The following is a 27569-nucleotide window of genomic DNA, read 5'->3' on the forward strand; positions in this document are numbered from 1 at the left end:
GGAGGGAATTCCACAGAATGGGAGCAGCCACAGAGAAGGCTCTGTCTTGCGTCCTCAACAGCCATGCTATGGAATGATGATGATGATGATGATGAACATGGAGGGACAAATTGTAGAGGCTGCAGTTTGGGAATGAGTGGAGGTTTTTTTTGGGGGGGGCTTCCCCTTGCACCACACACTGGATCCACTGAAATTCAGGGGGCATGTTTTGCCCCATTCCTCTATGAACACCTAGGACTTCCTGACGTGTGAGTGGATCAAAAAAAGGAGCCTACCTCTAAGGCCAAGAACCCACTTCACACATGGATCAAGGTACCAGGAGGAAGAAGACCCTTCTCTGCTGGAGACCCATATGCCCCAACCGGCATTGCCCTGTCATTCTGGGGCTGATGGAAGTTGTAGGCCAAAAAAATCAGAAGGGCAGCAGGTTGGCAAAGAATGCTCTACTAAGGAGCAGGACCTCTGATGATGGTGAAGGACCCTTCCTTTGTTTTGTTTTTCCTGGGATCCTCGGAGCAATCCAGCGGCGTAGCATGGGTTGTCAGCACCCGGGGCAAGGCAAGTAATTTGCGCCCCCTAACCCGGGGCAAGGCAAGTAATTTGCACCCCCTAACCCCTAACCTGCCGCCGCTGCCAGCTTCTTCTTGCTGCTGCCTGGGCTGGGGTATTTACGGTAAGGTAGCCATGGTGGCGGCAGCGGGTCCGTGTCAGGTGATCTGAGGCGAGTTGCCGCTGGCGCTGCTGCCCAAACGACGCCGCTTGCCCGGAGGAGGAGGGCAGAGAGGCGAGGAAAATGCAACATGGCCCAGCAGCTGCAGCAGCAGCGGCGGCAGCTGGGCTGTGAGGAGGGGCTGCCTGGTGCGCCCTCTGCGGCCCTGACGTGCGGGGACCATGGCGAGCGCTGAGAGCCGCTGCCTGCCGGACGCCTTCATCCCGGACGCGCGCACAGCTCGTCGGTTCCGCGAGACATGGGGCTCTGCTACAGCCTGCACCCGAGGCTCTTCGGCGACTCCGGAGGCGGCGAGTGCGCCCCCCACAGATGTTGTGCCCGGTGCGGCCGGCCCCCTCTGCACCCCACACGCTACGCCACTGGAGCAATCAGGGAGTTGCTTCAAAGAGTCAAAATGACAGCAGTAACAAAATCGTTTATTTTGTCATGACAAAAATGGTACAGACAAGCGTTTGCCCGAAGTCTGCCCCCCGAATTCTGAGCGAGCCAGCTTCTTATACATTTACAGAATACAATACCACCTGATTTCTTGTAAACCACCTGATTTCTGGGAAATCGAAAGTTATAGTAAGTTCCTATTACCATGTAAGGTCTTGGCCTCCCTCCTTCCTGCAATCTCCCCCCTCCCTGCCATGCCCCCCCCATAACACCACGGCCATGTGCATTTTTGAGTTTGCTTATCTCTTTACAACCTTCAATAAGAAACATTTGAGCCTGTTCCATCAATGCCAGCCGTGTTCTCCTGACGGACCTCTCCTTTCTCAGAAAGGCCTTTCGGGGGGGGGGGTTCTTATGGCCCTACAATGGGAATTGCTAGCTAGGGATGATGGGAGTTGTAGTCCCAAAACAGCTGGAGATCCAAGCTTGGGAAACACTGGTCTAGCTCCTTCTGTCTACACTGACAGGCAGCAGTGGGTCTCCAGGGCTTCCGCCAGGGAGTCTCTCCCAACCCCACCTGGAGACACCAAGACTGGAACTTGGGACCTTCTGCATCCAAGCAGGAGCTCTGCCACTGATCTATGGCCGTTCTTCTTGCACAGGTAGTACTCCTTTAGTTGTACCCCAGGCATGAATTTTCTCCTTGCTTTGCTTTGCCATTTTCAGAAATCCAAAGCATATGGAGCAGCAGAATGTTTATTTTCTCTCTTTCTGAACTCTGCTGCTGTCGTGCCGTCTGAGAAAAAAAAGAAAGGGGGGGGGCTCTTCTGTGATGAATTTCCCCTACAATGGGATTTTTTTCCTGGTTTAATCATCATAACAAAATAAGGACATAATTCTCCAGCGAGGAGAGGAACAATCTGCACCTGCTATTAAGAGGATAACAGATAAATAATTTGGTTCAATTGCTAATGCCAAGGACTTTGTTTGCGTTCTGTGGCATAAATATAAATGCTGGAGAGAGATTATGTGTGCGCCTGGCATGTCTCTATGTAAGCCATTCTTGATGTAACAGTTGTTGTTGTTTAGTCGTTTAGTCGTGCCCGACTCTCTGTGACCCCCTGGACCAGAGCACGCCCGGCAATCCTGTCTTCCCCTGCCTCCCGCAGTTTGGTCAAACTCATGCTGGTAGCTTCGAGAACCCTGTCCAACCATCTCGTCCTCTGTCGTCCCCTTCTCCTTGTGCCCTCCATCTTTCCCAACATCAGGGTCTTTTCCAGGGAGTCTTCTCTTCTCATGAGGTGCCTCGGGTTAAGAACTTTGCTTCAGGATGAGAACAGAAATCGCGCAGCGGCGATGTGGTGGCAGCGGGAGGCCCCATTAGCTAAAGTGGTACCTCAGGTTAAGAACAGTTTCAGGTTAAGAACGGACCTCCAGAACGAATTAAGTACGTAACCAGAGGTACCACTGTATATAAGGTAAGGGTAAAGGGACCCCTGACCATTAGGTCCAGTCATGGCTGACTCCGGGGTTGCGGCGCTCATCTCGCTTTATTGGCCGAGGGAGCTGGCGTACAGCTTCCAGGTCATGTGGCCAACATGACTAAGCCACTTCTGGTGAACCAGAGTAGTGCACGGAAACGCTGTTTACCTTCCTGCCAGAGTGGTACCTATTTATCTACCTGCACTTTGAGGTACTTTTGAACTGCTAGGTTGGCAGGAGCAGGGACCGAGCAACGGGAGCTCACCCCGTCGCGGAGATTTGAACCGCCGACCTTCTGATCAGCATGTCCTAGGCTCTGTGGTTTAACCCACAGCGCCATCCGTGTCCCATACCACTATATATATATATGTGCCATCAAAACTGTTCAACTTCGTTGGACTGGTCATGTTGTTTAGATGCCTGATTATCGTCTTCCAAAGCAACTACTCCATTCTGAACTTAAAAATGGAAAGTGTAATGCTGGTGGTCAACAAAAGAGGTTTAAAGACTCTCTCAAGGCAAATCTAAAAAAAAAATGTAGTATAAACCCTGACAACTGGGTAACACTGGCCTGCGAGGACTCCAATTGAAGATGCTTGAACCCAGGACGAAAAGGAGAAACATGCTAAGAGGATGGCATGTTTGACAAACCGTCACTATGATCAACTCCCACCTGGAAACCTGTGGTGGCCCCTGAGCCTTGAAACTCGCTTCCCACAGAGGTGTGTCTGGTGCTTTCAGTGCACAGCTTTCAGAAGTTGATGAAGAGACATCTCTTCACCCTGGCTCTTGACACCTGAGGTGTCCATTTTCACGACCCACCTTATTTCTGTGAGAAGAATAACTGATGAAGATGAGGGACTATGCCGAAATGGCAAAATTGGGAGACTCAGAATGGTTTCAGGATGGTTTTCCTGTATTATTTACATACTTAGGTATGTGTTTGCCTTGTAAATTTATGGACGTTTAATTTATATATTTGAGACCTTTTAATCTTATAACATCACTATCTCTGTCTACTAGAGTGCTGCTTATGAAGTTCTCTATCTTTTTAGTGTGTTTTGGGGGGGGGCAGGAGGAGCTGATTTATAAGGTCTTCATCCTGGCTTTGGAAAGGTGTTTGTGATGGCCTCATCATCTGTGATGGATTTTTAGGCTTACTATACTGCTTGCCATTTGGATGTATTTGTTGTTGTTGAGTCATTTAGTAGTGTCCGACTCTTTGTGACCCCCTGGACCAGAGCACGCCAGGCACTCCTGTCTTCCACTGCCTCCCGCAGTTTGGTCAAACTCATGCTGATAGCTTCAAGAACACTGTCCAACCATCTCGTCCTCTGTCGTCCCCTTCTCCTTGTGCCCTCCATCTTTCCCAACATCAGGGTCTTTTCCAGGGAGTCTTCTCTTCTCATGAGGTGGCCAAAGTATTGGAGCCTCAGCTTCAGGATCTGTCCTTCCAGTGAGCACTTAGGGCTGATTTCCTTCAGAATGGAGAGGTTTGATCTTCTTGCAGTCCATGGGCCTCTCAAGAGTCTCCTCCAGCACCATAATTCAAAAGCATCAATTCTTTGGCGATCAGCCTTCTTTATGGTCCAGCTCTCACTTAAAAAAAATGATTTTTAATTGTTTCCCCAGCTGGGGGGCCTGAGAAGGGTGGGCAAAGCGCTATTTTAAAACTGCAGCCATTGCTTCCTTTCTCCTCCAGCCTTAGGACATTTTGAAGACCTTAAGGCTGATCCCTAGTGAGTCCCGTCCCACCCCCCCAGCTGCCCTGCACCCACTGCTTTCTCGGTGCAGTGGGTGCCCAAAACACCCTGCAGGACTCAAGGTCCACAGAGACACATTTTCCAGGAACTGTGCACTGGAGAGCTTAGATGAGATTGTCAGGAGGGCATTCCCCAAAATGCTGCATTGCTGCTGTCGTGGAGCACATTCTGAGACCCCCCCTCCCCATTGCAAAAGAGTCTAGCTATCCTGGATAAAGTGGCCCCCTCCCTCCTGTTCTAGATCTACCTCTTCCTTTCCACATCTGTTTGTTTACCTTCCTATCTACCTGTGTACACAGGTACTTTGAGAGCTGCTCTGTTTCCCCTGTAATTAATGCTCACGGCTCCTCTGTGATGATGTTTGCTTTAGGGAAAGAGGTTGCCTCGCGGATAATGTCAATGTCCTGCATCTCTCAGGCTTAATTTCCTGGGTGCTGGGGTGAGTGGGTGCCTTCTTCTTCCAGCATAGCGTAAAGCAGGGGGGGGGGTCAGCAAACTTTTGCAGCAGGGGGCCGGTCCACTGTCCCTCAGACCTTGTGGGGGCCTAGACTATATTTTGGAAAAAAAAATAATGAATGAATTCCTATGCCCCACAAATAACCCAGAGATGCATTTTCAATAAAATGACACATTCTACACATGTAAAAACACCAGGCAGGCCCCACAAATCACCCAGAGATGCATTTTAAGTAAAAAGACACATTCTACTCATGTAAAAACACGCTGATTCCTGGATCGCCCTTGGGCTGGACTGAGAAGGCGATTGGGCCGGATCCGGCCCCTGGGCCTTAGTTTGCCTACCCCTGGTGTAAAGTGTCAGAAAGCCCCAAATTTGGGTGGTAGGGACGGGGAGAGAGAGAAAAGCAGGGGGTTCAGGTCCAGAGACAGGCAGCAGAAAGCCTACAGAACAAGGCCTCCTGGAGAGAGCTTTCTTGTCCCCCTCCTTCTGCTCTTCTGCAGGATCACTAGAGACGAGGTCACCTGAACTGTGAGGGATTGCCCTGGACCCCACTCTTCTCTGAGGTGGTCTGCAGAGGGAATCCCATTCATAAGGGGCTGCTAGGAAGATTTTAGTAGACTGAAGTTTGGTAATGACTGGTGCTTGTAGAGTATGGCGTACTAGGGATGGGGTAGTACCTCTGCTGGGGGACGAGAGACGCGGGTGGCGCTGTGATCTAAACCACTGAGCCTCTTGGGCTTGGCGATCATAAGGTCGGCGGTTTGAATCCCCACAACGGAGGGAGCTCCCATTGCTCTGTCCCAGCTCCTGCCAACCTAGCATTTCGAAAGCACACCAGTGAAAGTAGAAAAGCAGGTACCAATGCAGTGGGAAGGCAAACGGCGTTTCCGTGCGCTCTGGTTTCCGTCACGGTGTCCCGTTGCGCCAGAAGCGGTTGAGTCCTGCTGGCCACATGACCTGGAAAGCTGTCTGTGGACAAACGCCGGCTCCCTCGGCCTGAAAGCGAGATGAGTGCTGCAACCCCATAGTTGACTTTGACTGGACTTTTGTCTAGGGGCTTTTTCACCTTCTGCTAGGGGATATGTAATGCTCCTTCTGGGGTACTTTGTCCATCTCTTGTCCCCACCTCGCACTCAGCTCTCCCCTGTGGCTGCTAGAAGCTGCCAGCATGCGACAGCGGCCACACGGTAGGAGCAGCTTTGACTGACCAGGCTGCCCACCCAGTCCAAACTTGCCATTTTGGTGCTGCTGATGCAGTACAGTGGTACCTCGGGTTACAGATGCTTCAGGTTACAGACTCCGCTAACCCAGAAATAGTACCTCGGGTTAAGAACTTTGCTTCAGGATGAGAACAGAAATTGCGCGGCGGCGGCGGGAGGCCCCATTAGCTAAAGTGGTGTTTCAGGTTGAGAACAGTTTCAGGTTAAGAACGGACCTCCAGAATGAATTAAGTTCCACTGACTTAATTCACCCCTGGAAGTGAAGCACCCAATTGTCTCTTGAGGCAGACAGATGCCAACAATGAGGTGCTTATAGGAATGGATGGGGTGGAAGTGGGCAGAGGTATTCTGGGGTAGGATTCCAGGTAAAGGTAAAGGGACCCCTGACCATTAGGTCCAGTCGTGACTGACTCTGGGGTTGTGGCGCTCATCTCGCTTTATTGGCCAAGGGAGCCGGCGTACAGCTTCCGGATCATGTGGGCAGCATGACTAAGCCGCTTCTGGCGAACCAGAGCAGCGCACGGAAACACTCTTTACCTTCCCGCCGGAGCGGTACCTATTTATCTACTTGCACTTTGGCGTGCTTTCGAACTGCTAGGTGGGCAGGAGCAGGGGCTGAGCAACGGGAGCTCACCCCGTGGCGAACCGCCGACCTTCTGATCGGCAATCGCTAGGCTCAGTGGTTTAACCCACAGCGCCACCTGCGTCCCGATTCCAGGCATAAGGGAGAACAGAAGAAGAGCCTGCTGGGTCAGCCAGTGGCCCATCTAGTCCAGCATCCTAGCGGCCACCCAGATGCTTGTGGGAAACCAGCAAGCAAGATTTGAACACAAGCCCTTCCTGTGGCTTCCACAACTGGGATTCAGAAGCACTGTTGCATCCAACTGTGGAAGGCAGAGGCTAGTAGTAGCCATCGCTAGACCTCTCCTCCATGCAGGGGGTTGCAGGAAAGCTGTGATGGCCTGGGAATCCGATTCAGAGGCTGAACCGGAGGAATCCCAGCCTGCACAGGAGTCCCCGCCTCCAGGGCCGGCTGAACTGGGGCAGGGCCTTGATTCTGAAGTGCCTGCACCTGTGCCGGATCCTCAGGAGCAGGCACCAGGTGAATCCACTCTGGCTCTGGAGGTGGTTGAGGACTCAGTGCCTACAGGTGAGTCTCCCCCTGGGCCCAGTAACCCTTCGGCCTCTCCTGAACTGCAGAGGCTCAGGGCAGAGAGGCGAAGGGAACTGGTTTCTCCCAGGAGGAGTGCTCGCCTTAAGGCCAGGAGAGGCGGGTCTCCTGGGGGCCGGGACCGCCCCTGGCCTCAGAGAAGATAAAGGCCAGTCAGCCCGGTCCCAGGTTGCAGGAGCAACGTCGTTGTTGAGTACCTGTTCCTGCCCGGACCCAGACCTGAGCCTCCAGTGTTCCTGTCCCCGCCCGGCTTCCTGCTTCAGACTTCGCCCCGCTCCTTGTGAACTGTTTCCAGGCAAGTGACCCAGGACCGGACTTTGACTACGCCAATGGTAACCTTCCCCCCGGGGCCAGCACAAAAAGGCTGTGATGCCCAGTGTTCCCAGTGCCTGCAATGATGGCTGGGGTAGGAGTTGGAGCTGCTCTTTTTGAGCGACTTGCGATCTACCTGCCGGGGAGCTGTGCTTTGCTTCTCCTCTGCAGCCGTTGCCAATCGCAGGGTTTTCCCCCCTTTTCTTTCTGGGGGTGGGCACGCCTGGCGAATTTGCTCGCCACCCTGCAGATGTCTGCACCAAGCAGGAGGAAATTCACATTGCAGCAGAGGCGGCTCCCTTACGCTCTCTCGGCAACAACGAACTGGAACAGGAACACACTGGATTCCTCATTCTCAAGAATGGAACGTGAGTTGTGAATGAGCTTTGAGGTGGGGGGGGGGGAGGAGGAGGAGGAGGAAAGAAGGCTGTGTTTCATTGAAAAGCTCCTGCGCTGTTTTCATTTAATTTTGCCTCTCCCTTCTGTGAGCAGAGCGCAGCTCCGAGACGCCTTCTGCCGCAGCAGAAGGGAGGCTGGGCAGCCGTTCAGGAATCGCGTGAAGTGCCTCAGCTTCTTGGAATCTGCTGTTGCAGTGTAACTGGGGTTTGCCCAGGGTGTGGTTGGCTCCCAGGAAAGAGGGAAAGGACCCCACTCCCGCAGGCTCTAGGGCAGGGAGCCTCTTTTGGACGAAGGGCCACATTCCCTGATGTGGGAACTTTCCCAGGGACAGTGGCCAGGCTGGGGCCCAGGCATTTCCTTATACAGTGGACGCTTGGGTTGCGAACGTGATCCTTGCGGGAGGCACGTTCACAATCCACAGCGCTGCAACCAGCAGTACCACGTCTGTGCACGAGTGGGTTGCAATTTGGCACTTCTGCACATGCGCAAAGTGCGATTTAGTGTTTCTGCGCATGCGCGAGCGCCAAAACCCAGAAGCAACCCATTCTGGTACTTCCGGGTTTCGGCGTGTCTGTAACTCGAAAACACAGAAACTGAAGCGTCTGTAACCCAAGGCATGAATCTACAAACCTGCTTGGGTGCTAAGATCTTGGGTGAACACCTTCCTTCTGTCCCATCAACATCAGAGGCATGGCTGGTGGTGACACGCGAGAGAGCCTTCTCTGTGGCTGCTCCCAAATCTGGGATTTGCTCCCAGGAGAGGGCAGACCGGCTCCCTCCTTGTTATCCATCTGCCTAACGCTGAGACCTTTTGTGCTCCGACAGGCCTTTGGAAACTGAGAAGCAGACAGTGCAGACGGCTGGGCTGTTGTCAGGGCAAACTGCACTTTAGCCGCTGGTTCCAAATGTACAGTTGTACCTTGGAAGTCGAACGGAATCCGTTCGACTTCCAAAACGTTCAGAAACCAAAGCACGGCTTCTGATTGGCTGCAGGAAGCTCCCGTCGGATGTTTGGCTTCCAAAAGAACGTTCGCAAACCGGAAGAATCACTTCCGGGTTTGCAGTGTTCAGGAGCCAAAACGTACAAGTACCAAGTTGCTTGGGATCCAAGGTACGACTGTATTGTGTTTTTATTACATATAGATATATATATATAACAATGCATATTTTGCAATAATGCTTTTAAACTTTGTAAGCCACCTTGAATCCTGGCTTGGCAGAAAGGCAGGATAGAAATACGTAAGTGCAAAATAATGACAAACGCCTGCAGTCGGTGGGGCCAGACGCAAGACCCGGTGGAGCATCAGGTACAACTCTTCCCTTTGTGCACTAAGCTTCCCCTGGGATTTCTCGTGTCTTCCATCTGGGCAAGAGAGAGGCAAAACAGCAGTTCAGGGACACCTTCCAGCCAGGCACAAACACTTGAGGGCAGCCCGTGACAGGGGCAGGGAAGGGAAGGGGGTGTGGTTTGCGGAAGGGTCGTGGCCCAGGGGCCAGAGAAAGAGGCCTTGAGGGCCACATTTAGGAGGACTCCATGAACACATCCTTGGACCTTGGGAACAGACTGGAGGTGATGCCAGTCCTTTGGTTGCTATTGACTTCATGGTGCAGAAGGGAGGGGTTTAACCCCAGCCCCTCCTTCTCCCAGATTACATTGCATTCAGAAGAGGAACACAGGGGTTCTTTAGCTGCGATTCGTTCATTGCAGGGGGTTGGACTGGATGACCCTTTAAGTCCCTTCCAGCTCTTTGTGCTGCACTGGAACAAGAAGACACCTGTTCAGGAAATCAAACTCAAGCGATGCCATGAAATTGTTAGCAAAGCGACCTCTTTCCCTAAAGCAAACACCAGTGCAAAGCAGTCGCGAGCGTTAATTGCAGGGAGTTTCATGGCTGAGTGGGGATTCGAACCCTGATCTCCCGGGCCTTAGACGGACACTCTAAACACCACACCACCACTGGCTTTCCACTCCAGGCCTGCCATCTTCTGTGTTTGCAGGAAGAGAGCAACAGGAGCACAAAACAGGTCTTGGGGCTCGTACTTTATCCTGACACATTGAACTTGCCTCTAAGTTGGGCAACATACTCCTTTCCCTCTGAAACATTTACCTATGGGCAGATCCGCACCATAAATTCAACTGGAAGCTGGAAGGTGTAGCTTACAGAGCTACAATTCCCAGCACCCATAGCAAACTACAGTTCCCAGGATTCTTTGGGAGTAGTCATGTGCTTTAAATGCGCGTGGGACGTTCTTTAAATGTATGCCTAGTGTCTTCCAGAGGGCCAGTTGATTGTGGCGGAAATGGTTTTCTTCCTCTCTCATAGCACTTAAATTCAGCAGTAAAGCTGAATATTGGAAGATAAAATGAAATCCTTCATGCAGTAATATTATTATTATTATTATTATTATTATTATTATTATTATTATTATTATTATTTTATTTGTACCCTGCCCATCCGGCTGGGTTTCCCCAGCCACTCTGGGAGGCTCCCAAAAGAATATAATAAACACGGTAAAAAAGTCAAACATGAAAAACTTCCATACACAGGGTTGCCTTCAGATGTCTTCTAAAAGTCAGATACTGTAGTTGCTTATTTCCCTGACATCTGAGGGGAGGGCAGGATGGGTGCCATTACCGAGAAGGCCCTCTGCCCGTTTCCCTGTAACCTCACTTCTTGCAGCGAGGGAACCGCCAGAAGGCCCTCGGCGCTGGACCTTAGTGTCCAGGCTGAATGATGGAGGTGGAGACGCTTCTTCTGGTATACAGGACTGAGGCTGTTTAGGGCTTTAAAGGTCAGCACCAACACTTTGACTTGTGCTCAGAAACATACTGGGAGCCATTGAAGGTCTTTCAGGACCAGTGTTATGTTTGTCTTGGCGGCTGCTCCCAGTCACCGGTCTAGTTGCCGCATTCTGGCTTAGTTGTAGTTTTCGGGTCACCTTCAAAGGGAGCCCCAGGTAGAGCACATTGCAGTAGTCCAAGCTATTGATGGCTGCTAGCTAGGATGGCTTTCCTCCTCCTTCTTGTTCAGAGGCAGGAGTGCTTCTGAAAACCAGTTCCTGTAATCCACTGGAAGGGAGAGTGCTCTTGCGCTTGGGTCTTGCTTGCGAGTTTCCCACGGACATCCCATGAGCTTCCCACGAGCCAGTGTGGTGTAATGGTTAAGAGCGGTGGACTCGTAATCTGGTGAACCGGGTTCGCTTCCCCGCTCCTCCACATGCAGCTGCTGGGTGAACTTGAGCCAGTCACACTTCTCTGAAGTCTCTCAGCCCCACTCACCTCACAGAGTGTTTGTTGTGGGGGAGGAAGGGAAAGGAGGTTCTTAGCAGCTTTGGGACTCCTTAGGGTAGTGATAAAGTGGGATATCAAATCCAAACTCTTCTTCTTCTGGTTGACCACTGTGAGAACAGAATTTGGACTGGATGGGTCATTGTCTCTTCTGATGTTCTTTGCCAGGTCACAGGTGCCCACCAGCCTGTGCTGGTTAGGGCTGATGGGAGTTCAAAACATTTGGAGGTTACCAGGTTGACAAAGATAAGATTGGACGAGGTGGATCATTGGCAAGCAAGCTCTTTGGGCATTCTTATCTATTTCTGCTCACCTCTACAGCAGCGGCTTTGCAAGGGCAGACGCTTAGGCAGAACGGTGTGGAGCAGTCGACAGGAGCATGTGCAGAGTGCCTTCTTTGGGTACTGAGCAATCACGGCGAGCCAACGCCCAGTTGAGAATATGGGAGAAGGCAATTGCACCCCAGGTCCTGCCGTGCTGTTGATCTGCTTTTATTGACGGCTGTTTCCATTTTGGCGTTGTGTTCTCAGCAAATGCCGCCCTGCGCTGCTGCCCTCGCTGCCAAGGGGGTCTTTGTTGAGCATGGTTTTAATTGGGATGCGCGGCTCTGATAGAGGAGCTGGAGCATCATTAAAAGCGAGATGCCGTGTGCTGATAGGCCTCGAAACCTCTGTGCTCTCCGAAATACATTTTTTTGCTTAGATGGATGCACCAGACAACGGCTTATTAAATTGCTAATTGGGAGCTGTGGGGCATCTTTGAGAGCCAATTTGAGATACCTCCTGTGCCTGGAATAGATGATGACTAAGAATTGGGGTGTGAGGAGGAGGAGGAAGGGGGGCTGTTTATGAAGGAGGGCCTCCCCCACCCGTTTGAGAGGAGTGTTGGCACTGGCAAAATCTGCAGGTTGTTCCCAGCTCCTGGGAAAATGCTGGGCAGAGATTGATAGCAAAGCAGGCAGAGGGTTTGGGTTTGATGCCTGCATGCCTAGCTCATACTGGAGGAAGAGCAGCTGATGCTCATTTTTCTTCTGCAGTCTTTGAGCAGTGGCGTAGCATCCGTTGCTGGTGCCCGGGGCATGTGTGTGTGTGTGTGTGTGCGCACACACAGTGGGCCGGGGAGCGGGGTCATTTGTGCTCTGGGTGGGGCAGGGCAGCCCTTGGGCTTGCTGGTCGGAAAGTCGGCACTTCGAATCCACTTGGTGGGGTGAGCTCCTGTTGCTCTGACCCAGCGTCTGCCAACCTAGCAGTTCAAAAGCAATCCAGTGCAAGTTGATGAATAGGCACCACTGTGGCGGGAAGGTAAATAAATAAATTAAAAATAAATAAATAAATAAATAAATAAATAAATAAATTATTATTATTATTATTATTATTATTATTATTATTATTTATACCCTGCCCATCTGGCTGGGTCTTCCCAGCCACTCTGGGTGGCTTCCGACTGAATATTAAAAACAATACAGCATCAGACCTTAAAAACTTCCCTAAACAGGGCTGCCTTCAGTTGTCTTTTATAAGTAAAATAGTTGTTTATTGTCTTGACATCTGCTGGGAGGGCGTTCCACAGGGCAGGCGCCGCTACTGAGAAGGCCCCCTGCCTGGTTCCCTGTAACCTCTCTTCTCGTAGCAAGGGAACCGCCAGAAGGCCCTTGGCGCTGGAGGTCAGTGTCCGGGCTGAACGATGGGGGTGGAGATGCTCCTTCAGGTATACTGGACCGAGGCCGTTTAGGGCTTTAAAGGTCAGCACCAACACTTTGAATTGTGCTCGGAAACGTACTGGGAGCCAATGAAATGGCGTTTCCATGCGCTCTGGCTTCCGACACGGTGTTCCGTTGCGCCAGAAGTGGTTTAGTCATGCTGGCCACCTGACCTGGAAAGCTGTCTGTGGACAAACGCCGGCTCCCTCGGCCTGAAAGCGAGATGAGCGCCGCAACCCTACAGCCACCTTTGACAGGACTTTTGTCTAGGGGTCCTTTACCTTTACCTTTTTACCCCACAAGGAAATGTAGTCCTCAGGCTGAAAATACTGCCCCACTCTTGGGAGAGTTGGACCACAGTGTTTGCCTGCAACCACCTCTCCCCCAAAGACCGTCTATCTGCTGATCTGAATTCATCCTGCTATGCCCATAAGGTCATAACAGGTGTGGACATTACCTGTCCAGCGTTAATAGCTGACAGAGGGGAGAGGGGATTCACTGGGGGCTCCTGCAAGCCCTCTCCCAGTTGGGTTCAGGAGGCTGCAGTTAAGGCGTTCAGCTCTTTTAAACATAGCCAGTGAAGAATAATAAAGGTAAAGGGACCCCTGACCATTAGGTCCAGTCGTGGACGACTCTGGGGTTGCAGTGCTCATCTCGCTTTACTGGCCGAGGGAGCCTGCGTTTGTCCGCAGACAGCTTCCGGGTCATGTGGCCAGCATGACTAAGCCGCTTCTGGCGAAACCAGAGCAGTGCACGGAAACGCCGTTTAGCTTCCCGCCAGATTGGTACCTATTTATCTACTTGAACTTGACGTGCTTTCAAACTGCTAGGTTGGCAGGAGCTGGGACCGAGCAACAGGAGCTCATCCCATCGCGGGGATTTGAACCGCCGACCTTCTGATTTGCAAGCTCTAGGCTCAGTGGTTTAGACCACAGCGCCACCTTGAAGAATAATAGAACTGTAAAATTGAAAGCTACTCCAAGGGTCATCTAGTCCGGCCCCCTGCAATGCAGATGCCTCTGTGTTTTTGCAGGTGCGTGGCAAAGAGCCAGCCTGGCAGATCGCTTTGTGCGGAGCTGAAGTTGCTTTAGTAGCCCAGCGCTGCCCATCTGGGTGCCTACCTGCTCCACAGCTTGCATATTTTCTCATAAACCTATTATATAACAACCTCGTGAACCAGAAGTTCCCAACAGTCAGTATCCCTGAGAGTCCATCGGCATCTGGAGGGTCGCCTGGCCCTATGCCCATCTCCTCGCAGGGAAACGGGCCCCGAAATATGCCGACCGACTTCCCTGCCCCTCGGTTCATCTTCTTGGCACATGCAAAGGGAGAGGCTCTGCAGATCTCTCCCCCTTGCTTTTATTCTCCTTTCGCCAAGTCCTCTTTGGTCGTTCCCCCTTCTTTTCCTGAATGAAGATTGATTGCGTTCAGGCTTCCTCAACGTGGGGGAGAAAAGAAAGCCAAGCGGTCCCTCGGTCTTGGCTTTACCCGCCGGAGTTGCATCAGCCAGCCTGTTCAATATTTAAGAAAGCTGCATTGCAGAGCTGGGAAAGGGATGGAAAGAAGCCGGTCGCCGGGTTGCTCCTGCTCTGGAAATGCTGTGCCCGGGAACTGCACCTGAAGCACCCCTGCCCAAGTTCCAGGTTTTCCTACGGGACCAGTTTTCCTACGGGACCAGGGTGTGCCAAGGGTCTGGGTACTGCTCAGCTCTTGGTAGGGCAAAATGGAAAAGCGACTTCAATTTCAAGCTCATGTAGCCTTATAGCTCCTGGCTCTGATGTTCGGGACGCGGGTGGCGCTGTGGGTTAAACCACTGAGCCTAGGACTTGCCGATCAGAAGGTCGGCAGTTCGAATCCCCATGACGGGGTGAGCTTCCATTGCTGGGTCCCTGCTCCTGCCCACCTAGCAGTTCGAAAGCACATCAAAGTGCAAGTAGATAAATAGGTACAGCTCCGGTGGGAAGGTAAACGGTGTTTCCGTGCGCTGCCCTGGTTCACCAGAAGCGGCTTAGTCATGCTGGCCACATGACCCGGAAGCTGTACGCTGGGTCCCTTGGCCAGTAAAGCGAGATGAGCACCACAACCCCAGAGTCGGCCACGACTGGACCTAATGGTCAGGGGTCCCTTTACATTTACCTGATGTTCTGCCACTATGGTCAGAGGCAGCAATGCTTCTGAAGGCCAGTAGAGGGGGGTCTTCTGCTTGTTTCCCTTTGGGGCATCTGGTTGGTCAATATGAGACCATGCCGGATTGGCTGGGCCATTGGCTTGATCCAGCAGGCTCTATCCTAATGTTCTTTGCAGGCTTCCATCAGCCCGTACTGGCTAGCGCTGATGGGCATTGTAGTTCAAAACATCTGGAGGGCACCAGGTTGGCAACCTTATGATATCTGTTTATTGCATTTCCGTCCCACCTTTTCACCCAAGGAGCTCAAGATGACTTGCATGGTGTTCCCCCTCCTCATTTAGCCCCCACAACAACCCTGTGAGGTGGGCCAGGCTGGTCACCCACCAGTGAGCTTCATGGCCAAGTGCGGATTCCAACCCTGGTCTCTCCCAGGCCCTAGGCGGACCCTCTAACCACTACACCACACTGCCTCCACTTCATCAGACATTTGGCATGTCAGTGTGAGCAGAGGGAAGGCTTTCCCAGTTCAGCCATTTAGGCTGGAGATGCCAGGGCTGGAACGTGGGGCTTCTGCATGCGAGACAGACATCTTAAGCAGTAGACCCTCCCCAGAGTTAACTGCTGTGGAAGCTGCCCCTCTCTTTTGTTTTGTGGGAATGCTGCTGGTGTTGGCATTCTCCGAACCAGGTTAAGCTCCTTCTTGGAGTCTTAAGCAGTTGGGTCTCTCAGCAGAGGGTAGTTAAATCACCACCACCAACATCATCAATATACAGTCGTACCTTGGTTCTGGAATGCCTTGCGACTCAAACGTTTTGGTTCCTGAACTCTGCAAACACAGAAGCAACTGTTCTGGTTTGCGGACGTTTTTTGGAAGCCGAACGTCCGACGCGGCTTTTGCGGCTTCCGATTGAGTGCAGGAAGCTCCTGCAGCCAATCGGAAGCCGCGCCTAAGTTTTTGAACCGTTATGGGCATCGAAATAACTTCTGGAATGGACTCCGTTTGAGAACCAAGGTACAGGCTTCTCTCTTCTGCCTTGGTCAGACCACACCAGGGGTCCTGTGTCCAGTTCTGGGGACCGCAATTTAAGAAGAATGTTGACAAGCCGGAAGGTGTGCAGACGAGTGAGATGATAAAGGGTCTGGAAAGCAAGTCTTATGAGAAACAGTTGAGAGCTGGTTATGCTTAGTCCGGAAAAGAGGGGACTCAGAAGAGATTACAATCTCCAAGTATCTCAAGGGCTGTCACATGGAGGATGGAGTAAGCTTGTTTTCTCCTATTCTGGAGGCTAGGACCCGAACCAGTGGATTAAGATGACAAGAAAGCAGATTCTGACTAGACATTAGGAAGACGTTTCTGAAAATAAGAGATGTCTGACAGTGGAACAGACTCCTTCAAAAGGTTTCATTGGATGTTTCTAAAGAAAGTTCGGAGGGACATCTGCCTTGGATTCCGTGGTTGCAATTTCTGCATTGCAGGGGGTTGGACTCGATGACCCCCGGGGTCTCTTCCAGCTATTTTGTTGTTGTTTAGTCATTTAGTCGTGTCCGACTCTTCGTGACCCCCTGGACCAGAGCACGCCAGGCACTCCTGTCTTCCACTGCCTCCCGCAGTTTGGTCAAACTCATGCTGGTAGCTTCAAGAACACTGTCCAACCATCTCGTCCTCTGTCGTTCCCTTCTCCTTGTGCCCTCCATCTTTCCCAACATCAGGGTCTTTTCCAGGGAGTCTTCTCTTCTCATGAGGTGGCCAAAGTATTGGAGCCTCAACTTCACGATCTGTCCTTCCAGTGAGCACTCAGGGCTGATTTCCTTCAGAATGGATCGGTTTGATCTTCTTGCAGTCCATGGGACTCTCAAGAGTCTCCTCCAGCACCAGAATTAAAAAGCATCAGTTCTTTGGCGATCAGCCTTCTTTATGGTCCAGCTATACAATTCTACATTTATGTGACTATTATCCATAAGCCATTTTAAGGTGGCTTTTGATTCTGCTTTGGCTGTTAGCCACCATCACTTGGTCCCTCTCACAGGCTCTCTCTGCCCCCTTTCTTGTTTACATCAACCTGCAGCCATTGCTGCCTTATGGAAGAGTTTGGAGCCCAAGTCCTTGACGCTGGTCAAAAAGGCTGAAGCAAGATGTAGGGCTGTTCCCCACAGAGCTGGCATCACTCAGAAATGCTGCCTTCTTCCCTCGTTTACATCTGTTCTCTGAAGATGCAGGAAGCAAACTCGGGGGATTTGAGGAATGGAGAAAACAAAAGGAAAACAGCATTTCCTCTTTGATGATGTTTTTCACATGCCTGAAATGAGATACTTGGCGAAATCTTGGCAGCTTTTTCTTTTAATGATCCATGTGCAGGGATGTCTCCTGCTGCTGTTTGATGGAGAGCGTATTAATGGTGTTTCTGCTATATTCCGTGGTGCAAAGTACAAAAGTTGTTTGATGGGTGAGAACGTCACATAGAGAACTGGGCTTTTCCCAAAAGCTACTTTGCAAGGTAGTTAAAACTATCCTCACCTGGCAGGGAAAGAAGGCAGGTTCGGTTGAGGTCTGAAGTGTGCACTGCCCCCTTTTCCCAGTAGAAGCTGTTCACCCCCCCCCCCAATTAATAGAGCTTGATTATGTTGTCACAGATCCCTTAAGTTTTTAGATTTCAGGGTTCTGTTGTGCCGGCCTTGTGGCTTGCTTCTTTTTTATATATATATAAGATATTTATTAAAATTTTTAGATGTACAAAAAGAGAAAACAAAAAGCATCATTTTAAACAAAAATAAGATAAAATACAAAAAGGGAAAAATAAAGATAAAAAAGAAAAAACAGAGAATTAAAATCCATTAAAACAAAGAAAAAACAAGAAAAAATACCACAAATCTTCCCATTACTTATCTTTCATTAGCTTATTTCCCTGACCTCCTCACACTTCCCTTTCTTGTATTCTAGGTCAATTATCCATTTCAGCAAATCCTTTCCCTCTTTTCAAATTTTTGTCCTGTAATTTATCTTGATATTAACATAACTTTACTTTCCCTCCTTTCCCCAATTAACAATCTGTTTTTTCCTAAATCTTTGTAACATTTCTGCTAAAATCACATAAATTCTAACATTCTAACATTTATTAATTTCGCAATGTTTCTGTAAATAGTCTTTAAATTTCTTCCAATCTTCCTCCACCGACTCTTCTCCCTGGTCTTGGATTCTGCCAGTCATTTCCGCTAGTTCCATAAAGTCCATCACCTTCATCTGCCATTCTTCCCGGGTGGGCTTGCTTCTGCACCCCATGTACGCAACACCTGTTCACCCCATGCACTTCCAATGACGAAACTGTTATAGGTTTGCGGGGTCAGTCTGGATGATGTCCCGGGTCCCTTCCAAGCCTGTAAGCCAGCATCCAGTGATGTTAAAAATCTAGAGACTGCAGAAGCAGTCCAATCTGGCTTTGGCCGACCAGGTAAATACTGCTACTTACCAAAGAGGTTGCTCTGTTGCCATGGCCTTCTGGCGGTTCCCTCACTGCGAGAAGCCAAGTTACAGGGAACCAGGCAGAGGGCCTTCTCGGTGGTGGCGCCCGCCCTGTGGAACGCCCTCCCAGCAGATGTCAAAGAGAACAACAACTACCAGACTTTTAGAAGACATCTGAAGGCAATCCCGTTTAGGGAAGCTTTTAATGTTTGATGTATTACTGTATTTTAATATTTTGCTGAAAGCCGCCCAGAGTGGCTGGGGAAGCCCAGCCAGATGGGCGGGGTATAAATAATAAATTTATTATTATTATTATTATTATTAAGATAAATGGGTGGGTCTTTTCCACCCGCCTGGATCTTGAGATGGAGAACAACAGGCACAATGGTAGGAGGGCTTTGTATGTGAGACTTGTGTGCGTGAGTTTTTGGCTGGTGCTGGAAGCTGAGGAGGCCTGTTTTGCTCTGTGATGGACTCAGGGGTATGAATTCAGGCCTCCCTGGAACCTTGATATCTTAAGGGCTGTCACATGGAAGAAGGAGCAAGCTTGTTTTCTCCTGCTCTGGCAGGTAGGACTCGAACCAGTGGCTTCAAGTTAAAAGAAAGGAGATTCCAGCTAAACATACAGAAAAACCTTCTGACAGTCAGAGCTGTTTGACAGTGGAACAGTCCCCCTCAGGAGGTTGTGGACTCTCCTTCCTTGGAGGTTTGTAAAAGCAGAGGTCTGCCATGGATGCTTTAGCTGAGATTCCTGCAGTGCAAGGGGTTGGACTAGATGACTCTGGGTGTCCCTTCCAACTCTATGATTCTAATGGGGAAGGAAGTTCTGTTGAGGCCTTAAGGCTGTGAGTCCCTCTGTACTCTGCTCAGGTTGTATGTATGGATATACACTGGTACCTCAGGTTAAGAACTTAATTTGTTCTGGAGGTCCGTTCTTAAGTTGAAACTGTTCTTAACTTGAGGTACCACTTTAGCTAATGGGGCCTCTCACTGCCGCTGCGCCGCCGCTGCACAATTTCTGTTCTCATCCTGAAGCAAAGTTCTGAACCTGAGGTACTATTTCTGGGTTAGCGGAGTCTGTAACCTGAAGCGTCTGTAACCCGAGGTACCACTGTACATCTTTGGGGGGGAAACCACCACCACCAAAAACATGCATCATAGATATGGTCGGTATGTAAAAGAAAAGTGAAGATGTGTAAATATAGATTTTACAATACAGTGGTACCTCGGGTTAAGTACTTAATTTGTTCCGGAGGTCCGTTCTTAACCTGAAACTGTTCTTAACCTGAAGCACCACTTTAGCCAATGCTGTTGTGCTGCCGGAGCACAATTTCTGTTCTCGTACTGAAGCAAAGTTCTTAACCCGAGGTAATATTTCTGGGTTAGCGGAGTCTGTAACCTGAAGCGTATGTAACCCGAGGTACCACTGGACTGAAAACACACAGAGAGCAGAGTGCCTTTTTTTTGTTAGCGTAAGGTTCCTGGCATGTCCAGTGAAAAAGAGCTCGAGTCAAGAGGGTTGGGAAATCCTTTCTGCTGAAATGGGCTACATCACTGTGCTCCGTGGACCAATGTTCTGGTCTGGTATAATACTTCCTAATGCAAGCTAGTGGAAAATCCTTTTGGCTTGGTGTAAGTGCCCCTCCTCCACTGCAAATCTCAAAGATGGGAGGTTATCCCCTTACCCCATGAATGCCCACTTGACCGCTTTGATTTACGGAACTGGTTCTGTTATGTACTGAAGTTCTCACTAGCAGGGAGATACTGTAGATGGTTTTCACTCAGGTCCGCATATGCAAATAAGGAATTGAAAGTGGTGTTCAGTGATTGGATAGTTACAGAAAGTGGTTACTGTTGATTTGTATTTGAGCTCTATATAAGCAGGTTGGCTGAACCATTCAGTTCTGGCCTGGCCTGGCCTGTGAATAAACAAGAACTGTTTGAAGAATCGCTGTGTCGTCTGATATGTTCACCCACAACTTAACAGGTTCTGTTATAGGTCCTTTGTAAGACTTGTTCTGCGTTGGCAAGAAGCTGATCTTTTAGTGTGGTAGCACCCACACTTTGGAACTCCCTGCCTATTGATAACGTAGAATTATAGATTTGGAAGGGTGCCTGAGGATCATCTAGTCCAGGGGTCTACAAGCTTGAAGACAAAAAGAGCCACTTGGACCCGTTTCTGAAGGAAAAAAAACAGGGGGCCGCAAAACTCGTCATTATAAAAATAACTTTTTTGTCACTTTTTTATTATTTCTTTGTTTTACCCCTCAGAATTACTCCTCCTCATAGAAATAAATGTTAAATTAACAAGTTACCTTTTGTGTGTGTGTGTGTTCTTCACTCCCCTTCAAAACAGTGACTAGCGTACATGCCCCCTTTCAATGCAGTGACCAGCGTACATGCCCCTTGCAATGTAGCGGGCGGGCGGGCGGGAAGGTGACGTCGGGACGGTGCATGACTAACGCACGCACCACCCCCATGCGACGTCACAGCCAGTACAGCGCCCGCCACAGTGGGGAGTGTCGGGGCGTACAATGCTGACCCCTGATCTAGTCCAACCCCCCTGCAGTGCAGGAATATGCCGCTGCAGCCTTGGCTTTATCAGCAGCACACTCTAACCAACTGAGCTACCAGGAAGGCACCTTCACAGTACTGTTTTTAGCTCCTGCTTGCTCAGACAAGCCTGCCCAGATAGAATGTTGACATGTGTTTTAATCTGTTTTTCACTGATCGTTAATTGCAATCATCACTGCATTATTTCAACAGCTGCTTTAATTGGTTTTATCGATAATGTTCTTGTTTTGTTCTTTTTTTGGAAACGGCTTTGAGGGTTTTTCCCTCTCCTTACGATCCAGTGTATATAAATTTTATGAAACCTTTAAAATATCCAAGCTAGTAGGCCTAGCCTTGTCACCATTGCTTCACACAGCACCCTTAACTTGCCTGCGGCTGCACAAAATGTAAGAGGGTGGGTCCCTGCCCCGATGAGATTACAGTCTGTGATTCAGAGCAGAGGAAACAACAGAGAAGAGGGAAATGGAGTCAAGGTTAAGGAGTGGAAAGGATAACTTTTTTAAAAAAATGTAAATAATTTTTATTCATTTTCCAATAAGCCTCTTCCAATTATTAAATCAAATCATATACATTGTCCAGATTAAATAATTTCCTGGATAAGTTGCATGCACTTGGACTTACCCAAGGTTAGTCCTGCTCAGAGTAGACCCATTGAAATTAATGGACCAGATAAAATCCCGTGGGGTAGGAAGCCTAAGGGGAATGTGGCAAAGATGCCCTAGAAAATGTGAGCTTCTGAACATGTTTTGTTGCTTAGTCGTTTAGTCGTGTCCGACTCTTCGTGACCCCATGGACCAGAGCACGCCAGGCACTTCTGTCTTCCACTCACTGCCTCCCGCAGTTTGGTCAAACTCATGCTGGTAGCTTCGAGAACACTGTCCAACCATCTCGTCCTCTGTCGTCCCCTTCTCCTTGTGCCCTCCATCTTTCCCAACATCAGGGTGTTTTAAACCCTGGTAATAATTCTTTTGAAATGTATCTGTTGGTCAACTGGAATATGGAGGTGGTTACTGCAAATTACTCCAAGTAGACCCTCCAAGTGTCCCTATTTTCCAGGGAAAGTCCCGGATTTATAGAAGCCATTCGGGTTTCCAATTTGATCCCGGAATATCCCTCTTTTCCTTAGGATGTCCCTATTTTCATGAGAGAAATGTTGGAGAGTAAGGAGATATGCAACCTGCAAGCCAAGGAAATAAGTAACTCTAAAACCTTAAGAAGAACACGGGTGGTGCTGTGGGTTAAACCACAGAGCCTAGGACTTGCCGATCAAAAGGTCGGCGGTTCGAATCCCCGTGACGGGGTGAGCTCCCGTTGCTCAGTCCCTGTTCCTGCCAACCTAGCAGTTCGAAAGCACGTCAAAGTGCAAGTAGATAAATAGGTACCACTCTGACAGGAAGGTAAATGGTGTTTCCGTGCGCTGCTCTGGTTCGCCAGAAGCGGCTTAGTCATGCTGGCCACATGACCCGGAAGCTGTATGCCGGCTCCCTCGGCCAATAAAGCGAGATGAGTGCCGCAACCCCAGAGTCGGTCACGACTGGACCTAATAGTCAGGGGTCCCTTTACCTTTAAAACCTTAAGAAGACTTCTGAAGGCAGCCCTGTATAGGGGGGCTTTTTAATGTTTTTTTAATGTTTAATGTTTCATCATGTTTTTATGTATATTGGAAGGCACCAAGAGTAGCTGGGATAACGCAGGCAGATATCTGGAGTATTAACAACAACAACAAATAGAACATCCCTATTTTCATTAGAGAAATGTTGGAGGGTATGAAGCTGTTGTCCGTGTCCCAGCGTGGCACCATTATGCAGGATTGAACCCTGAAACAGAAAAAGGAAGCCAGCTCTCTGAATTCTACGCCACTCACAGTCTGTTTTGCTTGTTTAAAGTTGTGCCTCTTTGTGCTGTTGCGCAGCGACGCTTTCTCAATCCACACCACTGCATTTCTTCCAACACACAGGAGCAGCTTTCTGAGCTCCCATGCATCCTGGCTTTCCTTGTGCAAATGGTGTGGTGTGCGGCAGGAATCTAGCATCAAGACTCAGCGCTGACATAGCAAGGCAATGCCCAACGTACGGCTGGCGCACTGTAGCACTGCGCATGGTTTAGCTCTCGATCGCTCCCATATAAACGTCCGTGCAGACTTGATGTCAAACTGACCGGTTGCAGCGCTCACAGATTCAGTTTTACTTGCATCAGATAAAATGCCCTGTGCTGCTTTCCCTCCAGGAAACCCACCTTGTGAACAAAATCGCAACTCGGCAAAATCTCTCCAGACCAGAAAGGCCATTTATTTCCTGTGGCTCCTGGTATCCACTTATGGTGCCCAATGAATGGTCCTTTGAGAAGGGACCTGTTAAAGGTAAAAGGACCCCTGACCATTAGGTCCAGTCGTGACCGACTCTGGGGTTGCGGCGCTCATCTCGCTTTATTGGCCGAGGGAGCAGGCATACAGCTTCTGGGTCATGTGGCCAGCATGACTAAGCTGCTTCTGGCAAACCAGAGCAGCACACGGAAACACTGTTTACCTTCCCGCCAGAGTGGTACCTATTTATCTACTTGCACTTTGACGTGCTTTTGAACTGCTAGGTTGGCAGGAGCAGGGACCGAGCAACGGGAGCTCACCCCGTCGCAGGGATTCGAACTGCCAACCTTCTGATCAGCAAGTCCTAGACTCTGTGGTTTAACCCACAGCGCCACCCGGGTCCCTTAAGGGACCTGTTAGTGACCTGCAAATATGGGTGTTAAAGAGGAGGAGGATTCTGTGGGAGCTTCTCTGCCTAAAGGGCTTGTTGCCTTGTAGCTCTGTCAGCAGAGTCCAAGACTGAATCTCAGGGTCCTGGGTTCAAGTCCTGTGTAGGGCAAAAGATTCCTGCATTGCAGCGGGTTGGACTAGATGACCCTTCTGGTCCCAACTATTCTGAAGAGCTCACACCCTCTTTGCTGCTGCAATCGTTACCTCTTTAACCCTCGATCTCGCTGCTGACTTACAATCTCTTGCTTTGTTGTCTTCCAGGAACCCTCAACATTCAGCCATGACGGACACGGTCGTTGGCAACAGCACTGGTCAGTGGATGTATCAGAATGATAGACAGATGGCTCTTCGGGGCGGGTAAGAGGATTTCCTGGTCTTTGACTCTTTCCACTTCCACCACCCACCTGTCAGCTGATTTATATATTATATCACAGCTTGTGTGGAACGTACGTTCTCGGGGGGTGGCACATATACAAAAAAACACATATACTCAAATCGCACACCCTGTCCTGACGTTCCAGAGCTGGCAAACTGAGTGGGCCTTATCCCTGCACCTGCCCAGGCAAGGCAGAGAGCTTTTAAACTCTCCTCCTTGCTTTCCAGGCAAGACCCGTTCAGTGCACAGACTTCGGGGTGCTCTCATGAGATCTCCTGGAGCCGTCGGAGTTTCCATGGGATGTCGTGAGAGCATCCCAGAGCCCCTCTCCAAATGGAACTTGCCTGGAAAGCAAGGTGGAGAGCTTAAACTCAGCCAGACGAGCGGGGTATAAATAATAAATTATTATTATTTCCATGTGGGGAAAACCCGATGCAAAAGGAGCTTTTAAGCTCTCCGCCTTGCACCGGCCAGTTTTCAACTGTGCAAGGTTGAAGTTGTGCAAGTTAGTTGTGCATAAGATGTGATCATACTGTTTAATAATGTGTGTGTTGTGTGCGTGCCTGCTGTGATTCAACAGGCGTGCACAGGACCTGGAAGAATGTGCTATCAGTTGCGTAATTTAGTTGCCAGAGAACCAGAGGTTTCATTCCTCGTTTCTAAGCCTTATTTCTTTAGAGAACCACTCTTCAGCCAAAAAAATGTGACTTACAAGATCAGTCGTAAAGACTTACAATAAAAAAGACACGACACACAAGGAAAAGGGGATGGGGAGGGTGGAGGGGAACAGTGAGCTCATGCAGCAGTTCTCAGCGTTAACGGTTCTTATAACGATGCAAAGATGTGTTTGAATTATGCATTATGGCTGTCACCTATTGAAATATCAGCAGCCTGAGGAGGTAGTTGATCAAGGGAGCTTGTGTGTGTGTTCTTCAGTGCTCTGCGGAACTTCTTTGTTCCTTCCTGTGATAAGCAAAGCAAAGCAGAATAAAATGCACAAATTGGTAGGAACACTGTGCAAAAGAAGGGGAAACAGGGATCATGAATGCAGGTTGCGGAATTAAGCCTGTCTGGTTGCAGAATGTCGATACCCTTCAAAGAAGGACCCAAGAAGAGCCTTGCTAATTCCAGCTTTGGCAGGTCCTTACAGCAACTGTGGTGGGTTGTTTATGGAATTTATGGAGTTGAAAACCAACAGCACCGCTCATCCACCAGCAGTGATCAGAAGCGTTGCTGGAAAAGCTAAAATTGTGACGCGAGTCTCTCTTCACCCAGCTACCCGTGGCCTAATTTAATTTTGCCCGTTAATTCCGATCCTTAAACTGCCATCTATCTCAAGTCATCCCTCAGCTTGGCAGCGGGATTAAATTCAAATAATTTAAATAATGTATGCAGCTATTCCCTTGCCAGAAGTGTTTGCTCCTTATCAGACAGGATTCCAGGAGCTGCTAATGACCCGAGGGGAGGGGGAGAGAGACAGAGAGTCCAGTAGATGTTAAATTGTTTGCAGATCATTGTCAGAGGGCACAGAAGGTAAGGAAACTGTGATAGCCATGGGCCCATTGATGTTGTTAGTTGACCGTGGGGAAATGCCAAGTTGGTGTGGGTTTAATTGGGGAGTCCCAGAGTTCCAACTTGCACATTCATGGGCTCTGAACTAGCAGTGGCAGGTCTGGAAGGAGACCTCGGGGTCACAGTAGACAAGAAGAAGGGTTTGGATTTGATATCCCACTTTATCATTACCCGAAGGAGTCTCAAAGTGGCTAACATTCTCCTTTCCCTTCCTCCCCCACAACAAACACTCTGTGAGGTGAGTGGGGCTGAGAGACTTCAGAGAAGTGTAACTAGCCCCAGGTCACCCAGCAGCTGGAGGAGCAGGGAAGCGAACTCGGTTCACCAGATTATGAGTCCACCACTCTGTACCACTACACCATGCTGGTTCAGTGAAGATGTTGACACTGTGTGTAGCAGCTTTGGAAAAAAAAAAGGCAAATTGCACACTAGGGATCATTAGGCAAGGAATTGAAAATGATACTGCCATTAGACGGAGAGCAGATATGATAGCCATCTTCACATATCTAAAGTGCTGTCACATAGAACAGTGTTTCCCAACCTTTGGTCTCCAGCTGTTTTCAGACTACAATTCCCATCATCCCTGACCATTGATCTTGCTAGCTAGGGATCATGGGAGTTGTAGTCCAAATACAGCTGGAGATCCAAGGTTGGGAAACACTGACATAGAAGATGGAGCAAGCTTCTCCTACTCCAGAAAGTTACTTACAAGAAAGGAGATTCGGACTAAACATCCGGAAGATCTTTCTGACACCAAGAGCTGTTCAACAGTGGTGCACTGTCACGGTCCAGTTCACGGGCGATCAAAGTCCCGGCTGGGGACGTCGGGACTGGGGGCAAGATGGTGGGTGGGAGCAGGAACGGGAGTCCAGAAGCCAGGAGTCAGGAAGCCAAGGGTCTGAGAATCAAGAAGCAAGGAGTCACGAAGTCAAGGGTCTGAGAATCAAGAAGCAAGGAGTCACGAAGTCAGGGGTCCGAGGATCAAGAGACAAGGAGTCACGAAGTCAGGGGTCCGAGGAGCAAGAAGCAAGGAGTCACGAAGTCAGGGGTCCGAGGATCAAGAAGCAAGGAGTCATGAAGTCAGGGGTCCGAGGATCAAGAAGCAAGGAGTCACAAAGTCAGGGGTCCGAGGAGCAAGAAGCAAGGAGTCACGAAGTCAGGGGTCCGAGGAGCAAGAAGGAGTCACGAAGTCAGGGGTCCGAGGATCAAGAAGCAAGGAGTCACGAAGTCAGGGGTCCGAGGAGCAAGGAGTCACGAAGTCAGGGGTCCGAGGAGCAAGAAGGAGTCACGAAGTCAGGGGTCCGAGGAGCAAGAAGCAAGGAGTCACGAAGTCAAGGGTCCGATGATCAAGAAGCAAGAAGTCACGAAGTCAGGGGTCCGAGGATCAAGAGGCAAGGAGCCAAACGCAGCAGGGCAGGGAACGTGTTGCTGTGGCAAAGAGCCGAAGGGAAATGCTGACCTTATATCCCTTCCCGGCTCTTGCCACCAGGTGCTGTGAGTTACCAATCGGCCTCACCTGTGTGGCCACGCCTTGCCTCTTCAGAACAAACTTAGGAAGGCCCCAGTCCTGCAAAGTCCTATTGGTCACAGGGCCTGGCTCCTGCACGCACACCTGAAATACAGATTCCCTCAAGAGGTTGTGGACTCTCCTTCTTTGGAGGTTTTTAAGCAGAGGTTGGGTAGCCACCTGTTGGATTCCTGCGTTGCGGGGCGGGAATGACCCTCAGAGTCCCTTCCAACTGTGCCATTCTATAATTGTCACAATGCCATTATACAAATCTATGGTCCAACTGCATTTGGAGTACTG

General features: G+C 49.8%; 1 protein-coding gene across 4 annotated transcripts in view; it reads left to right on the forward strand.

The window, feature by feature from the left end:
* The window catches only part of RPH3A (rabphilin 3A), a 121506-nt gene that overhangs the window by 20428 nt on the left and 73509 nt on the right, over positions 1–27569 (forward strand). For 2 of the 4 annotated variants that reach the window (XM_081923242.1, XM_081923241.1), the window contains one exon: positions 24076–24171. In XM_081923242.1, coding sequence (XP_081779368.1) covers positions 24095–24171 — 77 coding nt within the window. In that variant the 5' untranslated portion in view covers positions 24076–24094. Of the gene's footprint in view, positions 1–7792; positions 7885–24075; positions 24172–27569 lie in introns of those variants that run through there. The other 2 variants (XM_081923240.1, XM_081923243.1) reach the window with 2 other exon arrangements.

Source organism: Podarcis melisellensis (genome assembly GCF_964234715.1).
Source record: "Podarcis melisellensis genome assembly, chromosome: 8".
Taxonomy (NCBI): domain Eukaryota; kingdom Metazoa; phylum Chordata; class Lepidosauria; order Squamata; family Lacertidae; genus Podarcis; species Podarcis melisellensis.